This window comes from Acinonyx jubatus, chromosome D2 (assembly GCF_027475565.1).
Source record: "Acinonyx jubatus isolate Ajub_Pintada_27869175 chromosome D2, VMU_Ajub_asm_v1.0, whole genome shotgun sequence".
In the NCBI taxonomy this organism is placed as follows: Eukaryota; Metazoa; Chordata; class Mammalia; order Carnivora; family Felidae; genus Acinonyx; species Acinonyx jubatus.
The window spans coordinates 28,347,289-28,372,214 of record NC_069393.1 but is presented as its reverse complement, the minus strand read 5'-3'; the positions used below and the strand labels follow the sequence as shown (position 1 = coordinate 28,372,214).

General features: G+C 38.8%; 1 protein-coding gene across 3 annotated transcripts in view; it reads right to left on the bottom strand.

The window, feature by feature from the left end:
- MYPN (myopalladin) overlaps window positions 1–24,926 on the bottom strand; it is a 111,957-nt gene that overhangs the window by 30,940 nt on the left and 56,091 nt on the right. For all 3 annotated transcript variants that reach the window (XM_027062111.2, XM_027062110.2, XM_027062109.2), the window contains exons 7-12: window positions 18,668–18,809; window positions 16,752–16,775; window positions 13,860–13,976; window positions 13,003–13,375; window positions 5,166–5,756; window positions 4,651–4,789 (exon numbers count right to left, since the gene is read on the bottom strand). In XM_027062111.2, coding sequence (XP_026917912.1) covers window positions 4,651–4,789; window positions 5,166–5,756; window positions 13,003–13,375; window positions 13,860–13,976; window positions 16,752–16,775; window positions 18,668–18,809 — 1,386 coding nt within the window. The remainder of the gene's footprint in view (window positions 1–4,650; window positions 4,790–5,165; window positions 5,757–13,002; window positions 13,376–13,859; window positions 13,977–16,751; window positions 16,776–18,667; window positions 18,810–24,926) is intronic.

The window sequence follows — 24,926 nt, the reverse complement described above, 5'->3', positions numbered from 1 at the left end:
GAAAAAAAAATTCTTTTTAGACATATTTGCTTAATGTACCAGGTATAAAATGTATAAATTAACAATGAGCAACAAACTAAGAATACTGTAGGTCAAGGGTTTCCATGAAAGATTTCATAAAATATTTGGGAAATCAGAAACAGGAATAAGGAAACCATGCAGCTGTGTGGCAGGGGTAAGTGGCTTGTTGCTAAAGCACCGAATCTTTACATCTGAGATGGTATCAAAGAATACCACCCCCACAGCAGAAATTGACGTCTTTTTGTAGTGCTTTGCAACCAAGAATTGGTATCCCAACTACCCCTATCACACATAAATCAAGGTTGTCATTCCACGTTATGACTGACGGGACTCAGATTTTGTAAAGAAATTTGTAAACAGGGGCGCCTGAGTGGCTCAGTCGGTTGAGCGTCCGACTTCAGCTCAGGTCATGATCTCACAGCTTGTGAATTTGAGCCCCGCGTCGGGCTCTGTGCTGACAGCTCGGAGCCTGGAGACTGCTTCCCATTCTGTGTCTCCCTCTTTCTCTGACCCTCCCCTGCTCATGCTCTATCTCTCTCTCTCTCAAAAATAAATAAACATTAAAAAAAAAAAGAAATTTTCAAACAAAAGCAATATGTTTTAGTTACATTTAGGTACTTCCTGCACTGTCTGCACAACGACTGTACTGCTGGTAGATGCACGCTTTGAATTTCCAGGGCTGAATTTATGTTGCCTTCTCCATTTTCCCTTGAGTTTTCTCTTTGTGAGTAAAAGCAGCAGTTTCTGCATTAGCTGCTTGTAAGTTATGTCTGTGCTCAAAGGAGAGAATATTTTTTTTGTGTGAAGCTAACATTCAGTTAACACCAGAGTTTAATTTCAGTGTGTTTTCATCTTTTTTACTAAAGTTTTTAATGTTTATTTTTGAGGGAGGGAGAGAGAGAGAGAGAGAGACAGAGAATGAGCAGGGGAGGGGCAGAGAGAGAGGGAGACACAGAATCTGAAGCAGGCTCCAAGCTCCGAGCTGTCAGCACAGAGCCCGACGAGGGGCTTGAACCCGCAAACTGTGAGATCATGACCTGTGCTGAAGTCAGATGCCCAACCGACTGAACCACCCAGGCACCACTGTTTTCATCTTTTTAATCCATTGATTGACATGGGTTATTATCATAGGGTAGTATCCACAATTAGGCATAATCAGAATCTACATAGTCAAGTGAGTTACTTTCCATGGATAGGCAACAAATCCAAAATTTTCTATACGGTCAAAAGTTTCATTATCTTATCTGAAACTAATGTAAATCCCATAACTATGTCTGTGCCAGACATAACAGGGATGCAGCAATGATTAAGACATCTATGAACCCTAGCTCCCAGGGAGACTGTGACTGGTGCATCCTGGATGGGTCCTTGGCAGATGACCATGGACACTTCACTAGCCCAGGGTCCTATTATGCTCAAGGTAAGCAACCTGAGGTCAATGGCTGTGTGGAATTCTTATTAGAAAAGGAATGGATAGCAAGAGTCACAAAATAGGGATTTTCATAAAGAATTCATAGAAAGAGATGAAAGAGATATGGTTTAAATAGAAGAAATGACTAAGCAGCTTAGAGAAGAAGGAGATTCGATGAACAAAAAGCATAGCAAGAATTAGGAACTTATTTTTTCTTTTGTCATACATTGCAGGATCTGGCAACCACAGACAGTTTTAAAGGGAAAGGAGCAGAAAAAAGAGATGGGAAGGTTTCCACAGAATGAGGTCAAGGAGGAAAGTTGAAATAAGACATTGAGAGAGAGAGAGAGAGAGAGAGAGTGTGTGTGTGTGTTTGTGTGCGTGTGTGTGCGCGCGTGTGTGCGCACTTGTGTACGAGTGTGTGTTTAGAAATTAACAATCACCAAATATTTACTGGGTGCATAAAATCATGTTAAGTCATGTGTGAATTAAGGTCATGAAACTTTCATTATTACATTTTGTGATCCTGGGTTCCTTTGACCTCTCAGATTCACCTTGCTAACCTAAACCGTTTACGTTTTATTGATGTCCACTGAAGATCCACTGGTGGTAAATGACACTCTTCAAAGTGAGGAATGATGCAGCCTAAAATCTAGAACTTGGGCACCTTTCTTGGCTTACCCTCAAGTCAAAGAAAATTCACTGTCAGTTTAGAAAGCTAAACATTTTAATAAATATGAACATCGGAAAGGATGACACCTTTGTATCATGCAATGTTCTAGGAATCAACCAGCAAATGTTAATTGCTATTTACAAATGTTATATAAAATGAGTAAGAAGGTAAATACTGAAATATTACAAAGAGAAATACAAGGTCATGGATATGTCAAAGAAAACCCATTTTCTAAAACATTAATTTAGAAGTTCGTGTTCTGGGGAAGAAATTGTAGTCAGTATTCATTGTTTAGGACTTAAGATGTATTTTCATGCTCAGCCTAATGTGATATTCTAGACCACACAAATACTTGCTATTCTTCATTTGCTAGGAATAAAGTAGGGCCTGAGAGTCCAGATTTCTGGACCTAAAAGTTTTCAAAGCAAAATAAAACAAACGCATATGCTTCAGAAGAAATCATTTGCTTCCCCCCTCATATATGTAGGCTAATATGGGAAGGAGAAAAACTGATCATTTTGATTACAGGTCCCCAGACTGTGGATATAGATGGCTATCAATATGCAAGTGTTTCTTTATGATTGGTTTCCACCTTCCTAAGCATATTTTCTTAACCCTAGCCAGCAGGCCACGGTACATTGCAGACAATATTCACATCTTCACCATCATTTCCCAAGGCAACAATGACAGTATTATAAAGTGGTCGTCATTTTATTCCCCAAAACTTGCTGTGAATCAAAATCTACCAACCTAATGCAAGCTTTCCATCTTAGAACCTTAGTTTCCTGAATTGCATTTATGCAGCTTGGTTTTCTTATCCATGGCATAGAACTCAGTCTAGGACCAATTCTGTAACTAAACCACCAAAGCAATTCTCAGAGTAATGATTCTCAGAAGAACACTGATGCATGTCACAGATATTCAGTAGTAAGATGCTTTTTGAAACCGTTTCTGCTATTAGCCCTGAGGTTATTTCATGATGGAAATTTAATAATGAGTTCTGTTGGGTTTATGACACTCAACTCGTGGAAGTTTGTATTTACACGTTACTTACATTTCAGGTAATTAGGAGAAAAACCTACTTTGCCATGAGTTGGGTGGTGGATTAGCATGGATCTACCTACAGAGTAACTAAAAAAGTAAAATCAAACAGGTTGTGTGCTGGCCTGTTATCATTTTTACAGGGTTCTAATTGCTCCCTGAGTTGTAAAAGACATAGGCTGAACACAGCTCTGATTTCAGTGACACTTCGAAGGATTAACAACCCAAATGTGATGACAGTATTATAGGAAAGCAAATCTGTGTCAGACAGAGCAACATTTATGAGACTTAAAGGTAATTGTCATAAAACTGAAAAAGGTTGCAGAGTTTCAGGGAAAATGTGACATGTCCTGGAGACTAGGGCTCTAGTTCTAGTTCTGCCACTGACAGTTTGACAACTGTGCCTCCGTTTCTCCATCTAGAAGATGGAAGAGAAGAATACTTGCCTCCCAGAAACATATGTAGTTCGGCGGAATAATATGTGAGAAGCATACTCAATTATAACAAACTTAAATATTCTTCTTCAATTCAATAGTTTAAAGTCAATTTTAAAAGGATTTTAAGCAGTACATTTTCAAGAGAATCTACTTAGTAAAAATTGCCCAACATATAGCACAATTGTAAAATACTGTATATCCATGGCTCCACTAGAGGTAAAAGACAGAAACACTAAAGAAAACAGCATATGGTCGGGGAAATCTGGAGCCTTGTTTCCAGGGATCACTTATGCCACAAATTCCACAATATGTGGCATATAGTTTTGACTGAAATCTTATGTTATATTTCAAAATAGATTTGATTAGTTCCCACCTTGGGAAATAAACCAAGAATTAGGTTATTAAAATATAAACCTACATTTAAAAATTAACCATGATATAAAATGTAAAAATAAATGGCTCAGGTAACAAAATAGTCTATTGTTCTTTTATCTGATGCTCACCTATGGCTTTCCTTTTGCTCCTTCAGTGTGAGCACTTACTAGTAAGCAAGGAGTTGTACGGGTTGAACTACAGGGTATTGACTAATGTCTATTTCACATGATTCAACCTAATGTGAAGAATGAGGGGAACGGGTGAGCAGACCTCTAGCACATTAGACTGTAGGAGTCCGATAAAGGACACCATGAAGTTCCAGAGCTCTTTTAAGTCTAGATCATCTTATATATTGAAATATTTCAAAGATGTGATGGTATTTGCCAATACTGAGCTAAGGATTGCTGGCATGGCCAACAGACTATCTAGTCTCTCTCCTTCTTTGACATATTCCATTCTACATAAACACATATAAACAGTTAAATTGAGTTAACTACTGGGGTAATCAAGAACTATAGATCTATGTGGATGACTTTCCTATATGACCATTGGTTAACCGATGCTCTACCTTCTAAGACTGCAGGGTCAGCCTCACTGAGGTCTGGTGACCTGACCATCCAAGGACTGAATTAAGTGAAATTATATTTCTTATGATGAAATTCCAATAAACCACTTGAGCCCGACAATCTTACCTGCTGGTGTGATCTGACATCATTGAAATTCATTTTTTTCCCCAAGTCCAGAATCACTGCATTCTTAGTTTCACGAATGTAATCGTCATTCAGTGGTTGGGGAGACTTTGTATTTTTCTTCATTAGTCCCTGCGATGGCCTGTAAAATAAATTCACACCAGACATACCCATGAAAAACCCTGGCCTGTGTCCAAAAGCCTAGAAATCAGAGTGGCTGAAATGGCAATCAGACACTAGGAGTCATCAGGCACTTATGGAGGGCATCTTGTGTACAAAAGTTGAGCACTGCACAGAGAATCTGTGTTTGTAGAGGTGTTTTCAATACTTAAATTGTTAAAAATTATTTAAAGTAATCATGCCCTTTGTTCTAAGGTGTTCAATATCCATTTAGTGTCTAAGAGATAGGACTATCTGGGAATCCACTAAATGAGAGTCCTGTCCCAGACCAAGCTATTGTATGCATAAATCCTTTCTTTAGTGACATCGTTTACATCAGAAACCTTAATGACACTTACACGGATGGTGCACTTCTAGGCAGCCCCATGGCATTGGTGGGTGGGATGGCAGGGAGAGAAGGCAGAACGGAGCTGAGGAAAGCCACTGGGTTCTGAATCCGGCTGGTGGGAGAGACGGGAGCTGGGGAAACACAGCGGGGCTGAAACTGGTTTCCACTGGAGATGGCAAATGTGAGTGGCGGCTGTGCTGGCTCTATTGGAGCTGGAGGGGGTGGCTCGTTTTGGATGGAAACTCCTCCTAGAGATTTGGTTTGCACGGAGGGGTGAGAAACTAAGAGGCTTTCTTTGCTCACTGTCCTCTGAATGGTTTGAGGAGTGCTGCTCAGGGTGAACACTGGAGAGCTGGAAGGGGACACAGTTGCTGCAGTGGTATTTGTAGAGGGGAAGAAATGCTTTGGCCGGGCCAAGCTGAAAGTCTGTGATGAAGGGGGCTTCACCTGCTTGCTGGACATTGTCACCGCCGGGGAAGCAGTGGAGTTCAAAACACTCATGTTGAAAGGAAACTCCTTAGGAGATGAAGGAGATGGGTTTTGCAACTGCTGTTGTTCCAGTAAGACTTGGTTGTGAAGCTGTTGTAGCTGGCTGGAATCACTGCACACAAGAATAGGGAAAGAGAAGGGAAATCTGTCACCATCGGCTTCACCCATCAGAAAATGCATAGACAGGCTGTTTACAACTTTATGCTGATTCAGAACCAGAGTTGCCAGAAATAAGCTAATCAGTTCCTTGCGAGTTGTTTCTCCTTTCTAAATCTGTTTTATTCTAAGAAGGGAAAGAACCACCACAATGCACAACTCCAAAAGGCTTCATTCACATTGTAATCTCTGTGTTGTGACCCTGCAACATAGCAGCCCAATTTTAGAATGCTTACAAATCAGAAAAAAGAAATAGAAACAATGGTCCTCTGTTAGGAGTGCCTAAACTTCTGATAGGAGCCGGCTGTATCTCAGCTTTGGGACAGAAGACAGTGAGCTACACACTGATGTAAGTAACTGAATGTGTTGTATTCTTCATTTTGCCTCATTTTAAAACAAACCTTAATAAAGCCACAGGATGTGTCTTGGTGTTTCTCATCCTCTCTTGACAACAAAGCATCATAGATAAGGTGACCATATGACCCGATACATCCTGGGCAGCCTTGGTTTATGCCTGTTTTCCTGGCATAATCATTAATAGTGCTCTTTTACTCTCAAAAATAGCATGGTTTTAACAGTAGATTATATGGCCACCCTAAAAATAAACATTGCCTTAGCCTTTTCTTGTTCCTAAGAGGACAAAGAAGATCAAGCCGGGAGTACTTTCTTCTTTTATAGGAAGCTGAGTCACAGAAACATTATATGATTTGACTTAGGTCTCACAGTCTATTTAGTCTATCTTAACAAAATGGTTAATTATTTTTTAAGAAAAAAACGGAAAATGAAAATCTCTAAAAATTATATATGCATAGAGTCATCAGGACTGCTAAACTGCTGGTTAGAAGAATTGACTCTCGAGCGAGTAACCATAGGAAGATCCACAAAGGAGACTTTGGTGTCCCAAGTCCACCATGATTTTATGTTCTTCGGATTTTATGTTCTATGTTCTGGAACATAGAAGGTGATCTGCTGAACATGAGATCTATTAAAAATGAAAGGTTCTGTATTTTCCTACCGTGAGGAAAGTCAATACCAACAGCAATAAAGTTGAACCAGGAGGTTCTCCAAACCTTGTTTTTTTTTTAATTATTGGAGTTTAAGACCTTTTTCCTTCTTTTCATTAACATTTCTGATACACGATATATGGAAAAGTAACTTCACAAAACAGAGTCCCATCTGCTGTTAGATGCTACATACTGTGCAATCCTTTGTTCATCTATGAAAATTCTTGTTTTGAGTTAAACTAAGAATGCAGAAGCATTAGCCACTTGGCACAGTAACTTCTCTCTCTCCTTTTTAGAAGTGAGTATATAAGCTGAGAGAATAAAGCAATATAATTAAAAATTAATTAAACCTTTCCGTTTCATCATAGATGATTCAGGCAATCAAGAGAAGCACAAATATCTTTGTTAGATTATCCTTAGAAAATATAAAATATATACAATTAATATTGTTTCTGTTAGTGTTAATTTTCCCAATGGCATGAAAATACAAAAATCTTTACATTTTTAATAGATATCCTATTTGTCAGGTCACATTCTGTGATTGCTATAGTCTGAAGATAATGCTATATGGTTTTCAGGACATCTCTGCATAGAGTAGTCTAAGTAAATTTTAGCCTTATGATATTGCAGAAATATTTTATTGTGGTTACAGAAATAGAAAAAGTAGTATCTGACAAGTAAGTAATCTTAGAAAGATGATGATGATAAAAAGGGGCAGGAAGGCATTTGGTATTGATTGATTCTTATTTTCTTTTTGTTCCCATTGAATAAAAACTAAGAACCAGATTTTCACTTTATTTACTAAAAAAATTTTTTTTTAACATTTATTTATTGTTGAGAGATGGAGCATGATCAGGAGAGGGGCAGATCCAAAGCAGGCTTGGGGCTCTGAGCTGTCAGTGCAGAGCCCAAGGTGGGTCTCGAACCCACGAGCTATGAGATCATGACCTGAGCTGAAGTCAGATGCTTAACCAATTTGGCCACCCAGGTTCCCCCAGCTTTTCACTTTAAATAAGACTTCCAATGGCATGTTAGCCTTTATCATTCAATTCAGTATATTGGGTTATAGAGGGCCACAAACCTTAAACATAATGATATGTGAGATACACTGTCAAATTGTTTTGATTATCTATGTTTTGGGAAGAATTCATTTGAGAATAATGTCTCTTTTTGTTTGAACGGGGTTTCTTTTTCTCATTTTATTTAAGGTCTTGTTTCAGAAGGGATTTAAAACAGCTATTTGGATTAGCTTATTCATTACATCAGGTGTCAATTCCATTACTCAATGAATGTTTATTGAATTTTCTGTGTTTACTTTGCTGGGCACTTTAGGAGATATAAATATGCCCAAGATAGCATGAGCTATTCAGGGCTCAAAAATCTTACTCTACATACATATAACGTAAATAACCACTGGTTATTTACAGATAACATGTGGAACTTATCTACTGCTTTAATAATGAAGGTACAAAGTTCAATGAAAGAATAAAGGAAGGGAAAATTAATTACAATGGCTACTAGTTCTAAAATCCTGAGTAACATCTCTAATTCAGAGTAACAACCTGTCGTAATTGCTATATGCTCAGCTGCTCTTTTGTTGTTGCTAATGAGGATTTCTGAAGTCAGGTTTATACCCAAGCTTTCTTTTATTAGCTTTCAAGCTGACATCAAGCTTTCTTGTACCCAAGCAGATCTATCAGCTCTCTTGGGTTACCTGTAAATATCTTCTCTTTGCCACAAAATAATTTAAACACAATGCTCAAGAATATGGTTTCTGCAGACAGACAGACTTAGGTCCTAATCCTGGCTCTGCCACTCATTATCTGTGTGGCTTTGGGGAGTTTCTACATTTTTTCTGACCCCGATTCCCTCATAAATAAAACAGGAATAAATAATATCTCAACATTGTTGTGAGAATTGATAAAGCACCTAAAACATAGACGTAACCAATAAATGATGGCTATTCTTTAGTTTCTGAACTATATGTATCAATTTCAAGATTCGTAAGAATGAAGATTAGAGTTTCAGATTTGTAAGAATGCTTCGTGTTGTGGTTTCTGGGATACAAAAGAATTTCTTAGGGGTTTTGAACTGCTGAGATAAAAAGGCTTAATGACTAAACAACAACAACAACAAAAAACTTGGGATACTGTATCAAGTACTTTTGAAAGCAATTTTGGCAACAAAAATTTCAGGCAGTGTGTGCTGGACGGAGCTGGCTCTCGATTATTCTGGAGAGCAGATTGTGCACATCTCATTCCAATTCCCAGTTCAATGACCTTGCTTTAGCAGCCTGAAATAGAACATGGTGGGAGAGAATTGGCAAACGCTAGAAATCAGGGCTTTCCCGTCTTCATCCGTTGTTAAAACATTTGCCAGCACATCACTGATTAGGATAACTAATTCTGAGTAAATATGTCTCTGCAATTGGCTTTTAGCTGTGTTTTTACCAGTGGCAACCAAGCTGGGAGAATCACCAAGAGAATCACCAAGAGACAAACAAACCTCAATGATTTAGACACCATTGCTCAGAGGGTCAATCGGCCGGGGAAAAGATCCAGGCCTAGTTACTATTATCTTTTTAAATGTAGGTCAGTTGTTCTTATCTTAAACTTTAGTGAGCCTCAGAAGCCTCTGGAGGGCTTGTTGAAACACAGATTCTGCTCTCCTTGCCCCCACACCCAGCTTCTGATTCAAGGCTGGAGAGGGACCTGAGAGTCTGCATTTCTATCAAGCTCCCAGGTAATGCCAGTGCTGTGAATAGCAAGGCTCTAGGTGGTTCTTATATGAAACCGGGGCTGAGAACCACTGCTTTAAAAAAACACTTGTCTTCCAAACATAGGCTTTTCCAGTACATTCTGATATTTGTCTGACATTTTACTCACTTTAAATGTTAATTATTGTTGTTTCCTGAGTGTGGTGGGATGTGTGTATGGGGTGGGGTGGAATGATAAAAGGTTGTAACTCAGACTTTCCAACTTTGGGTCAGTAGTTTCCAAACTGGCTGAACATTAAAATAGTCTGTGGAGGTATTCTGATGTAGTCGGGATGGAAGGCATAAATATTTTTTAAAAGCTCCACATTTATGGGGCGCCTGGGTGGCTCAGTCGGTTGGGCGTCCGACTTCGGCTCAGGTCATGATCTCACGGTCCGTGAGTTCAAGCCCCGCGTCGGGCTCTGAGCTGATGGCTCAGAGCCTGGAGCCTGCTTCCGATTCTGTGTCTCCCTCTCTCTCTGCCCCTCCCCCGTTCATGCTCTGTCTCTCTCTGTCTCAAAAATAAATAAACGTTAAAAAAAAAATTTAAAGAAAAAAAGCTCCACATTTTATCTAGAGTGTAGCCAGTATGAAGAATCACTGCTCTAGAGAGCTTGAATTCAAGTCGAAAATTTCAAAGTCTGAGTTATTGAGGCTTTGAAGATACAGTGTTTAAAAATGACAGTTTCTCTTTATTTTCCAGTTTTAATATCTGTAGGAATTATGTCTATTTCCTGTATGATGGCAAATTGAAGGAACAAACAGAAAATTGTATCCTCAAGATTATTCAGAGAGTCGATACATTTTATTGCAAAACCTAAAAGATTAAAACCAAAGAAGTCAAAACCAGTAAGAAAATATTGTAGACACATAGATATAGAGAGGACTTGTGTGTGTGTGCATGTGCACATGAACATATATATTCATACCTCTACGAATACAAGCCTCACACACAATTAAGAGAAAACTTAAGGAAGGCAAAAAAGATTAAAGAATCATATAGAACTCAGGACTTGATTTATAGAGGGTGTTACTATATAACTTAGTAGAAAAAATTATTATATTTATTGAAAGTCTCATGTGGCAGGTACTGCTGACTGACTACTTAATTCTTCCCTTTGTAAAAGAGCTTGATTTTATTCAAGGAGGCAATATATGCAGCCAAGGACTACACTTCCTAGTCTCTTTTTCAGCTAGTACACCATGTAACTGAGTTCTGGCCAATGAAATGCAAGCACAAGATTTTGGGTAAGACCTAAGAAGGTTCCTTGAAAGAAGTTTGACATCAGGACTTCACCCATTTGCCCTTCTTGCAGCTTGAAATCAGATGTGATGACTACACTATCAGCCACCCTGGACCATGAAGGGATCTGGAGAAGAAGCCAGTGCTGAAGGTGGCAGAGCAGAAGACAGGAGACTGGGTTATCAATGACTATGGAGCCACTGTAATAGCCCTAGACTGTTCATCTAATTCCTTTATTTAAGAGAAAAACCCTCGGGGTGCCTGGGTGGCTCAGTCAGTTGAGCGTCTGACTTCAGCTCAGGTCATGACCTCGCGGTCTGTGAGTTGGAGCCCCATGTCAGGCTCTGTGCTGACAGCTCGGAGCCTGGAGCCTGCTTCAGATTCTGTGTCTCCCTCTCTCTCTGCCCCTCCCCTGCTCATGCTCTGTCTCTGTCTCTCTTTCTGTCAAAAATAAATAAAACATTTTAAAAAATTAAAAAAAAATTTAAGAGGAAAAACCCTCATGTATGTAACCCACCATTTGTTTGGGGTTTCTGCAACATGAACCTACACCTAGTCCTAACTGACATACCTAATAGCCCCTGAACAGTCTCCGGGTAAGAGGAGATCCTACAAAAAAGGCAATCCCCAAGGAAATTGTTTTGGGTTACCTGTTCCCAAAACTCCCTTTTCTGAAAAATTCCCCCACTCCCCACCCTGCTGCCCTCCACAGTTCTGATTCCATCCATTCGACTCTTCTTTTCTCCAAACATAAATCCTTTGCACCTGATTAGGCTGGATCAGCTGGTATTTGGAATTGAACTGCTATGAACAATTTAATTGGCAGTAGAACTTGACATAAATTGTAGAATGGGACATGCCATGATGGGCCAGGTATGAATTGATGAGTCTCCAAAGAGAGGATTGGAGGGGATATGCAAAGAAGCAAGGAGGTGCTCAAGACAGAGAGTGGCTGGTGGACAGAGGCTTGGGTTACCCTTCTCCAGGCAGGGATTCTCCAGGCTGCCTTTGGTTTCCCATTCTTGCCTATTTCTCTACAATAACCCATTCCCTCTTTTTGTTTCAGTGGACTCCTATTTCCTGTGACCAGTAGAACTTTCAGGGGACAGAAACATTTCTGGATGTGATTTTCCAAGAGGCATGTTTCATAACATTTAATTTCATGCTCAGAATTTTGCCTCATGTGGTAGTGAGAAGAATATAAAACTAAACATGACCTGCTTCCAATGAACATCTTGTGTTTTGCACAGAGAAACTCATGAGGGGAGCACTGTTAGTATAAGTTTTAATGTTGACGTTTAAAGGATTATGTAATTATAAATATAATTTTTATAATTTTGACGTGTGGATCAAACAGAACATAGGAGTCGTATCATGTTCTGTGTTTGCTTTGTAATGGATAAGCACTAAACATTGCAGCATGGCTCCACTGGAGGCTCTCTCGGGGGTTAGGGCAACAGCGTATCAGTCCCCAATGGGAGTCTGAAGATCATGACTCCTCCATTCTTTCATCCCCATTATATTTATACAAAACCTACTGTGGTCACTACAGCATATCCAGCCATAGCAAAGAACAAGTACTAAATATGTTTTCCATAGTGACTACAAACGCTTTAGTTGAAGCAGAAATGGGAAAGGTAAGAATAAAATTACAGACCATAAGGAATATTAGATGCAAGAAAGGGTTTATAAAAAGAGTGTAGAAGTGCTTCAGCTGGAGCCCTCTAACATTAGACAAACATCTTTATCAGCTAGTTTAGGGGTAACGTTAGGTGTAACATTTCTCAAAGGTAGAATATTTGACAGTAAGGATGGTAGTGATAGTACACTAACATTGATGTAAGGATTTATGGTTTGCAAAGCATTTAAAGTGTATTTTCTCAGGGTGTCTGGGTGGCTCAGTCTGTTAAGCTGTCTTCAGCTCAGGTCATGATCTCACGGCTGGTGGGTTAGAGCCCCGTTGGTCTCTGTGCTGACAGCCCAGAGCCTGGAGCCTGCTTCAGATTCTGTGTCTCCCTCTCTCTCTCTGCCCCTCCCCTGCTTGTGTTCTGTTTTTCTCTCTCTCAGAAATAAATAAACATTAAAAAAATAAAGTGTATTTTCTCATTTCATAATTCCCTTTTTCAGCACCATTATTTTTAAGGGTACATTCAGAGAAGCTCACAGGCACCCTGGGTCATCCATTCTACTTCTTACTTACAGTTTGGGTTTGGCCAGAACTGGAGGGGGTTCTTTGACAGGCGAAGAAGGCTCAGGGATTTTTGCTGCCTGTCCATTGAATCTCTCTGGGAAAGAATCAGGCCTTGTCTGGTTGGTGGTCACCACGCCACCCTCAGAAGATGCTTCACTTCCTTTGTCATCTTCAGGAAGGTTGAAGTGCACACGGAGCCCAATCCTCGAGCTGGACCGGGGCTCATTATGGTTTACTAGAACCCCTTCAAGTTTGGGTTTAGGGGGTTGTTCTGCAGAAGGAGGCTCTGGGTTGGGTGGGGATGGCTGTTGCTCAATAACAGCCAGGTTGGTGGTGGAGTTGGCTGGGTGAAGAGACCCATTATTTCTGAGGTCTTCATTTCCTGAAAGGACAACAACAGGACCTGAGCTGTTAGCCTCACTCAATAAGACTGAGATAAGATTATAACTGTGAGCTGGGGGCATGTGTCCAAACCAGATGAGTATGCTAATGGGAGAATGCTTGTCAAAAACAATGACCATAATCTGGGGCATTAAAAAATGGTGCAGATACAGGAAAAAACTAAACTAAAAATCTAAGTACCCTTTTGGAAAGAATATTCAAAGTTTATATAAGACCAAGGAGACGTTTTCTTAGGGAACAGAATAGATAACAGTAGGATAATGGATAGTGGTGGTGGTCATAAGTGCAATAAGAAATTGAAAAAATTGGAATTGTTTAAGAACATTTTCCTTGATAATTCAAATTTCTTTTAGGAGAACCAAGCTAGCTTCATAAGAAAACCAGTAAAGAAGGATAATGCAAACACTCCCTACTCATATTCAAAGTCATGGTCTAAATTGTTCTGGCATTTCAAGGGCCCTTACCTCTTACGTCGAGTTGTGCGATGCTTGACACTGTGCCATATTTGTTGCTCGCGGTACAGGTGAAGCACCCAGAGTCTTCTGCAAACACCTCAGCAATGACCAAAGTACAAATCTCCTCTAAATGCCAGCAAAGCAGAATGGTTACTCACTCAATTATAGAAATGGAATTACAAAATTTACTGATATCAAGTGATCATTCTACAGAAGTCAATGTAAGAAGTAGATTCTATTAATTGTTTGAAAATAATTAGTCCAATTACTTGATTGAATTGACTGATGAGCGGGCTAAAGTGAACCAAAGGATGTAGAACAAAAAACTTCACATAGACTATTGGCAAGAGGATTTTATGATAATACGATATCTTAATATGTTGTCAATTCTCAGGTTATTTTCTATTTTTTGTCATCAGTCCAGATGACAAAAATAGAACTGAGAAACAATAAACTTAAAAATTACAAGAACAAGTTAGGAGTTAAAGCAGAAGGAGATTTGTGTGAAGTAAAACAATTAATAAAACATTTTTAAATCTAGGACTCTCATTATGTCTGTGGGGAATTTTGCACTGAGGTAATTTTAAATGAAGACCACAACTTTGGACAAGAAATATTTTGCTGAGCTAATAGTAATTAGCTGATGAAGTAGTTTGAAATTCTGGGTGAAAGAAGAGCAAAATGCATTTTTTCCCTTTGCAATGCTATGGCAATTCTTATGGATTACTTTAATAGACAGCATGGACCCCCTTTGAATAACTACAAAAGTGATTCCCACAATGAACCATGTGATTATAGCCTAAAGTTATTATGGTTAGATAATCCTTGACAGCTAATGAAGAGAGGTGTAAGATGGTAGCATAAACCATCAATTACCACTTAGTAGACCTGACACTGAAAACAAAACTAACAAAAGCATGGTTGTATTAGGAGGGACAGGAGGTCACAGCAGACAGTGTTGAGTACCTGCTCCATAGCTCTTCATCTTCCTCCTGACTAATAGAATTCTGGCTTTGTCCACCCTCTTTGAAGTGGTCATGTGCTTCAGGGCAACTTGGCCTCTGCCAGTCTCAGGTGGTGAATCATGATTGGTCATGCTAAGCCAGTCATATTAACTCTATCCTTGCTAAGTGATATCATGCACCACACAATTACAGTCAGTAAAACAGGAAGAAAATCACTTGGTGAGTTTATAGGAAAGTTTTCCTGCTCTTTAAAGAGAACAAAAGAGAGCATTGTTCCCTATTTTTGCCTGTGCAGTGGGTCATCTGCATGCAATACCCAAAAACTGTGGCAGCTGTCTTGGGTAGACGAGTAAAACAAGGCTAAACCTGAAGCTAGTGGAATGGGAAATGGGCCATGATGGCCTTAGAGATGCTAAATCATCCAATCTCAAGACTGCCATTTCTCAGGGCACCTTGCTATGTGAGAAAATACATTTTTCTTAATGCTTAAGCCACTTTTAGTTAGGTCTTCTTCATTGCTGCTCAAGAATCCTAAATGATGGAGAGGCAAAGTTTAGTTTTGGTGTCTCTCTGTCCTTTTTCTGAGTCCTCGGCCTATGCTTTCTTCTCTCCGTTCCCCTTCCCAAACATTTATACTCTCAGCTTTCAGGGATCACTTTCAGAAAATGATCTGATAAATCTATTCACACTACACTGTATGTGCCTGATAAAACAAAGTATTTTGTGTCCAAAGGGTATTTGCATATATAAGATGGACAAGAGGTCTCTGGCTATGAAATTTAGACCGTGGATCTGGGAAAGGCGGGACTTGTTTTGGGAAGGGACCCTTTTGGGGTGACTCTGAAATGATTTTGTGTATGAGATTGCCTAGTGGAAAAGTCTGCTCCACTCTGAATGAAAGTGTCAAAACCTGAAATATTTTCTTTTATCTATCTATCTATCTATCTATCTATCTATCTATCTGAGAGAGAGATTGGGGATGTGTGCAACGGGCAGAGAGAAAGGAAAAGAGAGAATCTTAAACAGGCTCCATGCCCAGCACAGAGTCCAGCTTGGGGCTCCATCTCATGAACCCTGAGATCATGACCTGAGCTGAAATCAAGAGTCAGACACTTAACCAACTGAGCCAACCAGGTGTCCTAAAAACGTGGCATATTTTCAAGGGGGAAAATACCACTTCAGTACAAGCAATGCAACAGTAAGGCTGCTCTGGTCTTTGCTATTCCCAAGGACCTACTGTAGGGCTGTGCAACATGGATGTTCAATGTCTACTTCTGGAATACCTTTCATTCATTTTTCACAAGAGAGAACTATAATAAAATCCCAAACCATCATTCTTACCCAGGGGTACAAATACAATCTAATTTTCCAGGGTAATTACAGAGAAGACTTTCAGATATTTCTGCAGTGGTTTGTGAGTAACTTGTGTTTTCTAGAAGTAAAACTTCACCTACTGTCACTCCCATGTCATTTTGGTATCTTCCCAACCAAATCTAATAACATCATGAATAGGTTGCTTCTGCAAATTTCAAAATCTGGTGGGTGAGTTTTGAGCCACATAAGCTGTGAAGTTGGAATTGATCTAGCATCATGGAAATTGCTCTGCCCAGTTTCGGGAGGTCACGTGTAGGAGCCAAAGAGGGAAAATATTCCCAAGAAACATCCCTCAATAACCAAGAACTAACTGCATTCATATTCAGTATTGGATATAAACTTCAAATTTGCATATGCTCCCCTCCTTTCCTTCTCCTTCAGTAATAGCTAGAGTTGGTTGGAATCTTTTTTCTAAAACCTTATTTTTCATTTTTTTCTCGACACCGGTGTAACCAATGTTTTATTATTTATATAATATATATAAAATCACTGATTTATGAGTATATATTTATATGTATGTAAAACTACAGATCATACGCTAACAAATTAAAATGATCTTTACCTGGTTCTGCCATGGATCGCGGTTCTAAAAGAAAAGAAAAATGAAAAGATTCTAAGCATTTATTTTACTAAGAGCCTATATTTTCATCAGAAGCTTCCTATAGAACTTCAGTCTCTTGTATATTCATGAGTGATCTGATAAGGTTAATTTGTAAATGTGAAAGTACAATGACCTAAGCACCAATGACCTCCACAGGGCCAGGGCAGCTGTCACAGCAGGGCCACAAGAGAGCTGCTAACAACATGATGTTGCTGTATTTTGGGACACACCTGGTTTTCACTTGGGACACATAAAACCATAGGTGAGGAGAAGTTACTGAGTTAGGGTTTTAGGAATGACTTGCTTTTATTGGTACCCATTCAGCCTCATCTGAAACACAAGTTTCAAATTTGTGAAGGCTGAGAGCTCATTCTTAGCTTTGGGTTCTCACATCCTAATGAAACATAGACTGTACCTCCTGCTGTAAGGTTTCTAATATTAAGAGCCTCAGGATAAATAACAAGAGGGCAGGGTCTTTGTCTTAGAATTCTTTGACATTCCTGAAAGTGCCAGCATGGTACTGAATACCATGGGGTTTAATTACAGGTATTCAGTAACAGTTGTTAAACGTAGTTATGACCTTCTACACTGATACAACTATTCAAGTTTTTTTTTCTCAATTTAAATGGTATTCAGATTATATTATCGTTGTTGCTACTGCTGTTAAACCTGACAGCAGTTTGATTCATACATCAGTGATAGGCAGAAACAAATTAACAGAAAAGCAAATAAATTTCAGTGTATTTTGTGACCGAAATGGGTCAAGGTGAAAGCACTACATGATAAGAAAAAGAAGAACTAACCACTTGAATATATAAATAATTCTTACTGTAAAAAAGAACGGAACTTCAATATGAAAATAAGCAAAGGATATAACAGGTAATTTAAAAATAAAGAAATATAAAGACCCAATAAACATGAGAAAAAGTTCCACTCCACATCTAATGAGTGAAGTATAGATTAAAACAATTGTTCCCATTTTGGGCCTATAAAATTAGTGAATATAAAAAAAATGTTTAATATCCATTGTTAGTGAAGGCATGAGACAAATGGCATTCCCATATAGTGCTGGTTGTATAGAATAAATATGGCTTGGACAACACATGTCCCAGTACATTTGGGATAGGCCTGTTTTATTCCTGGAATCTCTGTGTAACTAAGAGCAGTATCTTTCACTTTTTTTTTAAATTTAAGATCTTATTTTTAAGTTATTTCTACACCCAGTGTGGGGCTCGAACTCACAACACTGAGATTAAGAGTTGCATGCTCCACTGACTAAGCCAGGTGCCCCTCTTTCACTTTCAAGGTGTCCCAGACTGGACGATCTATTATGTGATTATCCTCAATTTAGTTCAACCTTTTGGCATGGCATTTTGGCAATATACATTGAAAGCCTAAAAGAGGTGAATTTATACTAGCAATTCTAGTTCTCTTTATTCTATAGATACTCACAAATATTTTCTGTTACATGCATTTAAGCAGTCTATAAAATTAAAATTTTTTGAACAATCTAAATGTTCAACAGGAGATTAAATAATATAAATTGTACTGATTTATTTTATTTATTTTTGTACTGAGTTGTTTTTAAAAGAAAGTATATTTATTAACATGAAAAGATGTTCATGAAATGTTGAGTAAAAAATCAATTTACAAAAAAGTATGATTTTTTTATTTTTAAAAAACATATGCATGGAGAAATTTGGGGGGAATATACAACAAAATATTAATTGGGTTTAGTTCAGAGGATTATGATTACAAGTAATTTTTCTTTTATTCTTTTACTTATATTTCAATTAATTGTTAAGAAGTTATAGAAATAAATGAACACAATAAATTCATTAAAATTATCTGAAAAATAATTTGAAGTATCAACTTACTTTTCTGTAAAATTCTAAAATCTGGAGAATCTTCTATTAAGGTCCCTTCTCTATACCACTCAACTTTAGGAGATGGAGCTCCTTTGACTCTGCATTCAAAGACAACCAGCTGACCTTCAGAGGCTGATAAATTTTGTAACATCTATAATGAAAAGAATATTGTTAAAACCAAAGAGTATACATTTTTGGAATCTAGTTCCAGTGCTGAATTTTAGAAAAAGATACTGTCGCCTTCACACTTGGTTTTTCTCCAAATCTTCTACATCTCCAGCAGCTCCAATTCTGTGGATATTCATTGAGTCTATTTTGGAAGATAGAATCAATCAACTGAGCCCATATGAAGCTTTGCCCTCATTATTCTCTTCCTTTTCCTCTCTGTTGTTGTACCAGACAACTTTATTAAATACTAAGTGAAACATTTTGAGGGTTTGCAAAAATGCTGATTTTTGGTAAAATACCTCTGTTCTTAAATGCCCGAGTGGAGTTTGTTTTCCAGAAATAATGACAATTTAAGAAATCTGCAGGAATATCTTATTAGGTGCAGTCAGCATGGTGGTAATGTATTTTTCCACACAAAAATGTCACTGCTCATGAGGTGGGACATCTCTGTAGCTCAAGTAACTGACTCTATTTGCCTGGCTTTGCCTTGTTTACATACTGTAGTCCCGGAAATTGTCTTTCATTTTGTTATCTTGTTTTACTTATGTGTTCTTTACAGTACAGTTTCAACGATCTATTGAGGGATATAAACAATGACAATCTCTTTAAAATCATAGTCACAAGTGGAGTCTTATGTCATAATAAAATATGTTGTAATTTTGTGAAGGCATTGTTAAATGCTTTTCCACACATCCATGAAAAAGGTTTACAAAACCACTTTGAATGATAACATATCAATATATTCTATAATAGACTCTCTGGGAGAATGGAACTCACATTTTCCATTCATAACCAGTCTTTCAGTTGTGATTTGTGAGCTTAAAGTCACACATTCATTTGTGTAGCTGGTACTTCATTTGATTATGAAATTCTTTGGCATGTGTGTGGCATATTTTTGTTTCTAATGTTAGCCCAAACATTATAAACATGGAAAGGTTATGATTAACTTCCTCCACAAGCTCTATTAGTAACAAATGCTGCAAGGCTTTCTATTATTACATTTTGGGGGTCTGTATTAAGGAAATACTGGCTCCTGCATCAGAGAAGGGGAAAGCTGGTGTTTTATTTATTTTTGCTTTTGTCATTCACTATTATAAATATTCTGTGATTATTTGTAGCTATTTTATGTAAAATTGATGATATTTTGTACATGACGTGGTCCCATCATATTTGTGGCATTTGTCTAAGGAATCTAGGGGTGGGGATAACCACACAACTTTAGCTATATATAGTAGATGACTTTTACCTTAAAGGTGTGTAAGTTGGTATTTTGAAAGCCAGGGGGCGCTGTAGATCAACATTCGTGTTTTGTTCTTTATTCAAGATGAGATTTGCACAGAGGGGTCTCTGAATTAATGAGGAACTACTTGATTAAAAAAAAAACCCCTCATTATTCTTTGTATACCCTCAACAATATCTTCTAGTGACAAGAAAGAAATATTCTCAATAAGCAGGGAACATCAAGGAGTCTTGGGTGCTCCTGGCAAGCTGGCGGATATGCTCTCGACCCTGACATCTGAGCAAATTCTGTGCTAACGTGGCAGCTTTGAGGCCTATTGAAAACTTTAATGGCAGTTGGATATCTCCATGGGATTCATATAAAATAGAGTTTCATTTCTTGAGACAAACAAATTAGAAAACCAAACCAAGAAAAAAAAGGTGGTGGTGGCAGAAGGGACTGAATAAATTAAATATGGCATCCCGTTTTGTTTTGTTTTTTTTTTAAAGTTTATTTATTTTTGAGACAGAGAGTGTGATCGGGGGAGGGGCAGAAAGAGAAGGAAACAGAGGATCCCAAGCGGGCTCTGCACTGACAATAGCGAACCCGATGCAGGGCTCAAATACACAAACTGTGAGATCATGACCTGAGCCCAAGTTGGAAGCTCAACGGACTGAGCCACCCGGGAGACCCAAAATATGGCATACTTTTTAAATGAAAGTAAGAAGAATGTTCTTACATGGCTTGCAGTTCAGTTCAGATACATCAGGCAATTCTCAATCAGTAGAGATTACACCAAAGCCCTGGTTGCAAAAGGATAGCCTTGAGAAAATACGTTGCTCACAATTGAGGCCAACATTAATTGGCTGTAATTATTCACCTGACATTGAAGGTCAAGACTTGTGTTCTATTTAAGAGGCCAGCCAAGATACCCTAGATACTACAGTGTATGTAATATGCCTGTTAAGTGTCTGTGATATGAGATGGAACCTCATTCCAGCTGATACATCATCAATACTCAGTAAGAGAAGTGCCAAGGGTCATCTTACAAGTCACTTAGAAGAAGTTGTTGAAAGTCATAGTTTGAAGGATGATGATAGTTATTATTGATGAAAACTGTGCTTTTCTATAAAAATATCATGAGAAGGAACTGATTCATATCAGGGTCCAAACCAGTTACACCATTTGAACGTCGTGCAGATGGTGCCATGTTTAACACAGGAGTAAGTCTTAGGCTATTACTAATGGCAAAATGTCTACAGGCCTGATCATATTCATCTTGACTTCACCGAAGATAAATAAGACAAATGAGACATTCCCTAACTAGCAAAGATTAAGTTAGTCTTAACTAGGAATTATGGATTTGGACTAAAGTCACTAGAACTAAGGGTCTATAACCTCCTGAGGTAAACAGTATTCAAAGTGCAAATCTGTCTTGTGTGTCATCACCATACTGATCATCTTGGAAGACATTCTTTGTAGGGTGACTTGACAAATCAGAACCTCGAGAAGCATTTCTTCCACAGTCATTTGATACTGGATCCCCCCTCCCGCCCCATTCCTCCTAAAGATACTCGGAAGCCACAATGCAATGAAAACAATAATTGCTTATTTAGCAGAAATAGAAATTATTCACTACAGAATAAATATCACCATGTGACTGCTTTGTACCTAGCACTGTACCAGGTGCTTTAAATGTGAGTCGAGAGGACATAGTTTCTGCTTAGTAGATTTATACCCACAAATATAATACAGGGACATCCTTAAGAAAGGACATCTCCCTTATTGGTGAAAAGATATCAGTGATAAGGTTCATACTGTCATTTTATTCCTTTTTTAATCCAGTTGATATTTGTGCACCTTGGGAGAGAGAAGTTGCAAGTGAATGTGTATTGTGCTTTAGGCTAGATTTTGATCAAAGGAGTTTTTATGGATAAAGATTTGACTGAGGACACTTTCACCCCTTGATTGGCACAGGTGCCCAGAGCAACAGTTGAGTCAAAAAAGTTCCTGGAATTGTTGGGCTGGGGAGGGGGGGTGGCCCATGTAATCTTCTGAAACCTGGATCCAGCCACTGGCTCAGTTATTTCAGGGTTTTCCTGCTTCTGCTATTATATAATGAAGTGCTCTTCTTCAAATTCTCACTTCCCCTGCCCCCTTGCACTCTTCAAATTACTGCTGAAGCAGCTGGAGCCAGGGCTGCTGCAGCCTTGAAAGCCTGCCAGGGCAGCTGCTGTTGGAGTGTGAGCAACACAGCAGTAAGATTCTAATTTGATCATCTACCTCCCTTCACACTCAAGAAGTGTGAGCGGTTCTCTCCCCCATATATAGAGTGGTTTTGATACTGTATAGAAGATGGAGGGTAGTCTAGCTCCATAAAATATTTTAAAATATAGATATCTCCTAGGAGTAGAGCAGTGAACTAGCATAGGGGACCCCAGTCTCCTCTACCACTGTTTTGCTGGGCAACCCTCCTTTTCATTTTAACCTTCTTTAAAAAGAAACTAATACCAGTACTTCCCTATCACAAAAGGAGGCACAAAGAGTTAAATAAAACTCCGCTCTCTAATTTTTGTTTTTTAGTGGCTTCTTGCCATTACTGGCAAAGAAATGCTTTGTTGGGTGGTATAGAAAATGAATCCTAGGGGCTGGAAAGCCAGAAGTCACTAAAGAAGTAAATAGAGCAGGAATAACCCAAACAAATATATGCATATGATCGGTTATCATGATGCATGCCATGTGATTACCATCATCAGTGGCTCTGACTCAGAAATTTTCTGACACTGGCAATGACTATGACCTCAATTCTGCCCTCACTGGTGGAAACTAACGTAAGCACACTGTTGCTGATAAGTCTCTCTGGAATCTGAGCCACAGCCTATCCTTGTGCCCTACGTTTGAACAATCTCGATCCCATTTATGGAGGCAAGAGCACACATCCTGAGGGCTAAGAAAGCCTATTCAGAATTTGGGTCTTTGTCCTAAGGACTGGTTTCCCACCATGTTTGGGACCTAATGTTTTTGGAGATTTATCTAAGAAACAGCTTACACAGATGGTCCCTGACTTACAATGCTTTGACTTATGATTTTTCAACTTTATGATGGTGTGAAAGTGGTACACATTCAGTAGAAACCATACTTCACATTTTGAATTTTGATCTTTTCCTGGCCTAGCAACATGTGGTATGATCCTCTCTTCTGATTCTGGACAGGGCCGGTGAGGCTCAGCTTCCAGTCAGCCATGCAGTCGTGAGGGCAAACGACCCATAACACCATTCTATACCCATATACAACCTTTCTGGTTTTCAACTTCAGTACAGTATTCAAATTATATGAGATATTCAACATTTTATTAGAAAAGAAGCTTCTTTTATAGTATTAGATGATTAGATGATTTTGCCCAACTGTAGGCTGATGTAAGTGTTCTGAGCACGTTTAATGTAGGCTAGGCTAAGCTATGGTGTTTGGTAGGTTAGACATATTAAATGCATTTTTGACCTCTGATATTTTCAAGTTATAATGGGTTTATCGGGATGTAACTAATGATTAATTCATTTTCCCATTTGTATTTGTCAAAGGCAAATATGAATCTGCCAATTAGAGAATCTAATTGTAAAGAGGCATCGGAGTCACCACACAAAAGCAGTTAAACCTGTTGGCTTTAACCAGTCCATGAAAATTAAATGTAAAGGATAAGTGTTAAAGTCCTATTTGACTTGCTATAATAAAAATAAAAATAGCTTATTTCCTTTATGGACTCCTATCTAGATATTAGAGATAGCCTTCAAGGTGCTTGGGAGAGACAGAAAAGCAAACAGCTTTATTATTGTGCTAAATGTTGTACCAGAGGTATGCACCAGGTGATAAGATGAAGGAAAGACAGAGCACCTGGGAAGATTTGAAAGTGAGTGGAAGGAGACCAGGACACCTATCTGGTGTCTGGCTGGGCAGGTGGTGGCGAGAAGAGAGGAGACTTCAGCTGAGACTGGGTATAAATTATTCTGTGGGTAGTTGCCTTTGAAGAGTCAGCACTGTCTCTAGGATGTCACAACAGGGCTTCAAAAATTAAAACGTCCTGATTCTGGGGCACTTAAGCTGTTTTAAGGCTGGGTGAATTGGTAGTGAAGTAAGAGACAATTAGAGGTAGCTGTATTGGCTGTATCACACACACACACACACACACACACACACACACACACACACACACGTCCACTTATAATTCTTCATCAGAGTTGTATCCTCCAAGTCACAAACACATTGCTTTCCTACCTCATCTTTGAATATAGCAAGGCTAAAATTCCAAAAGCAGATTACAAGAAAAGAATCTGAAAAATTGAGAGAGATCTTGCTTCACATAAGAATGTCTACTCAACTGATATAAATATGGATAAACATGTCTCACTCTTGACTCTGTTGGATTTTGGGAAACCATCTTGGATGAGTTAACAGGATGGAACTCTCCTAAAACTGGTGTTTCTGTGGAAGTTGCACATTTAGCTCTTCCTTTAGGATCAATACTCATTGGAAAATATGCCATTTTTGCCATTTTGCCCTCAACCATGATTTCTCAGTCTCAGGACTACTGATGATTTGGGCTGGATAATTCCTTGCTACGCGTGGTGTAGAGGCTGCTTTTAGGCAATAGGCATGAGCAATGGATACTTGAGCAAGGCAAAAAGGCCCATGGCAAGCACCAAGCTTAATGCAAACAGACCCATTAAAACATAGCCCCTAACTGGCCAATGGGCTACTTACCACCAGGCACAGTTCCTAAGAATTACCAAAAAAGGGAAAATTCCATATGTCCCCATACACCCTTACCCTGTCCTAGAGTTAAAGCCCCTCACCTTGGCCTCATTGCAGACAGTCTTCCTTTGTTGT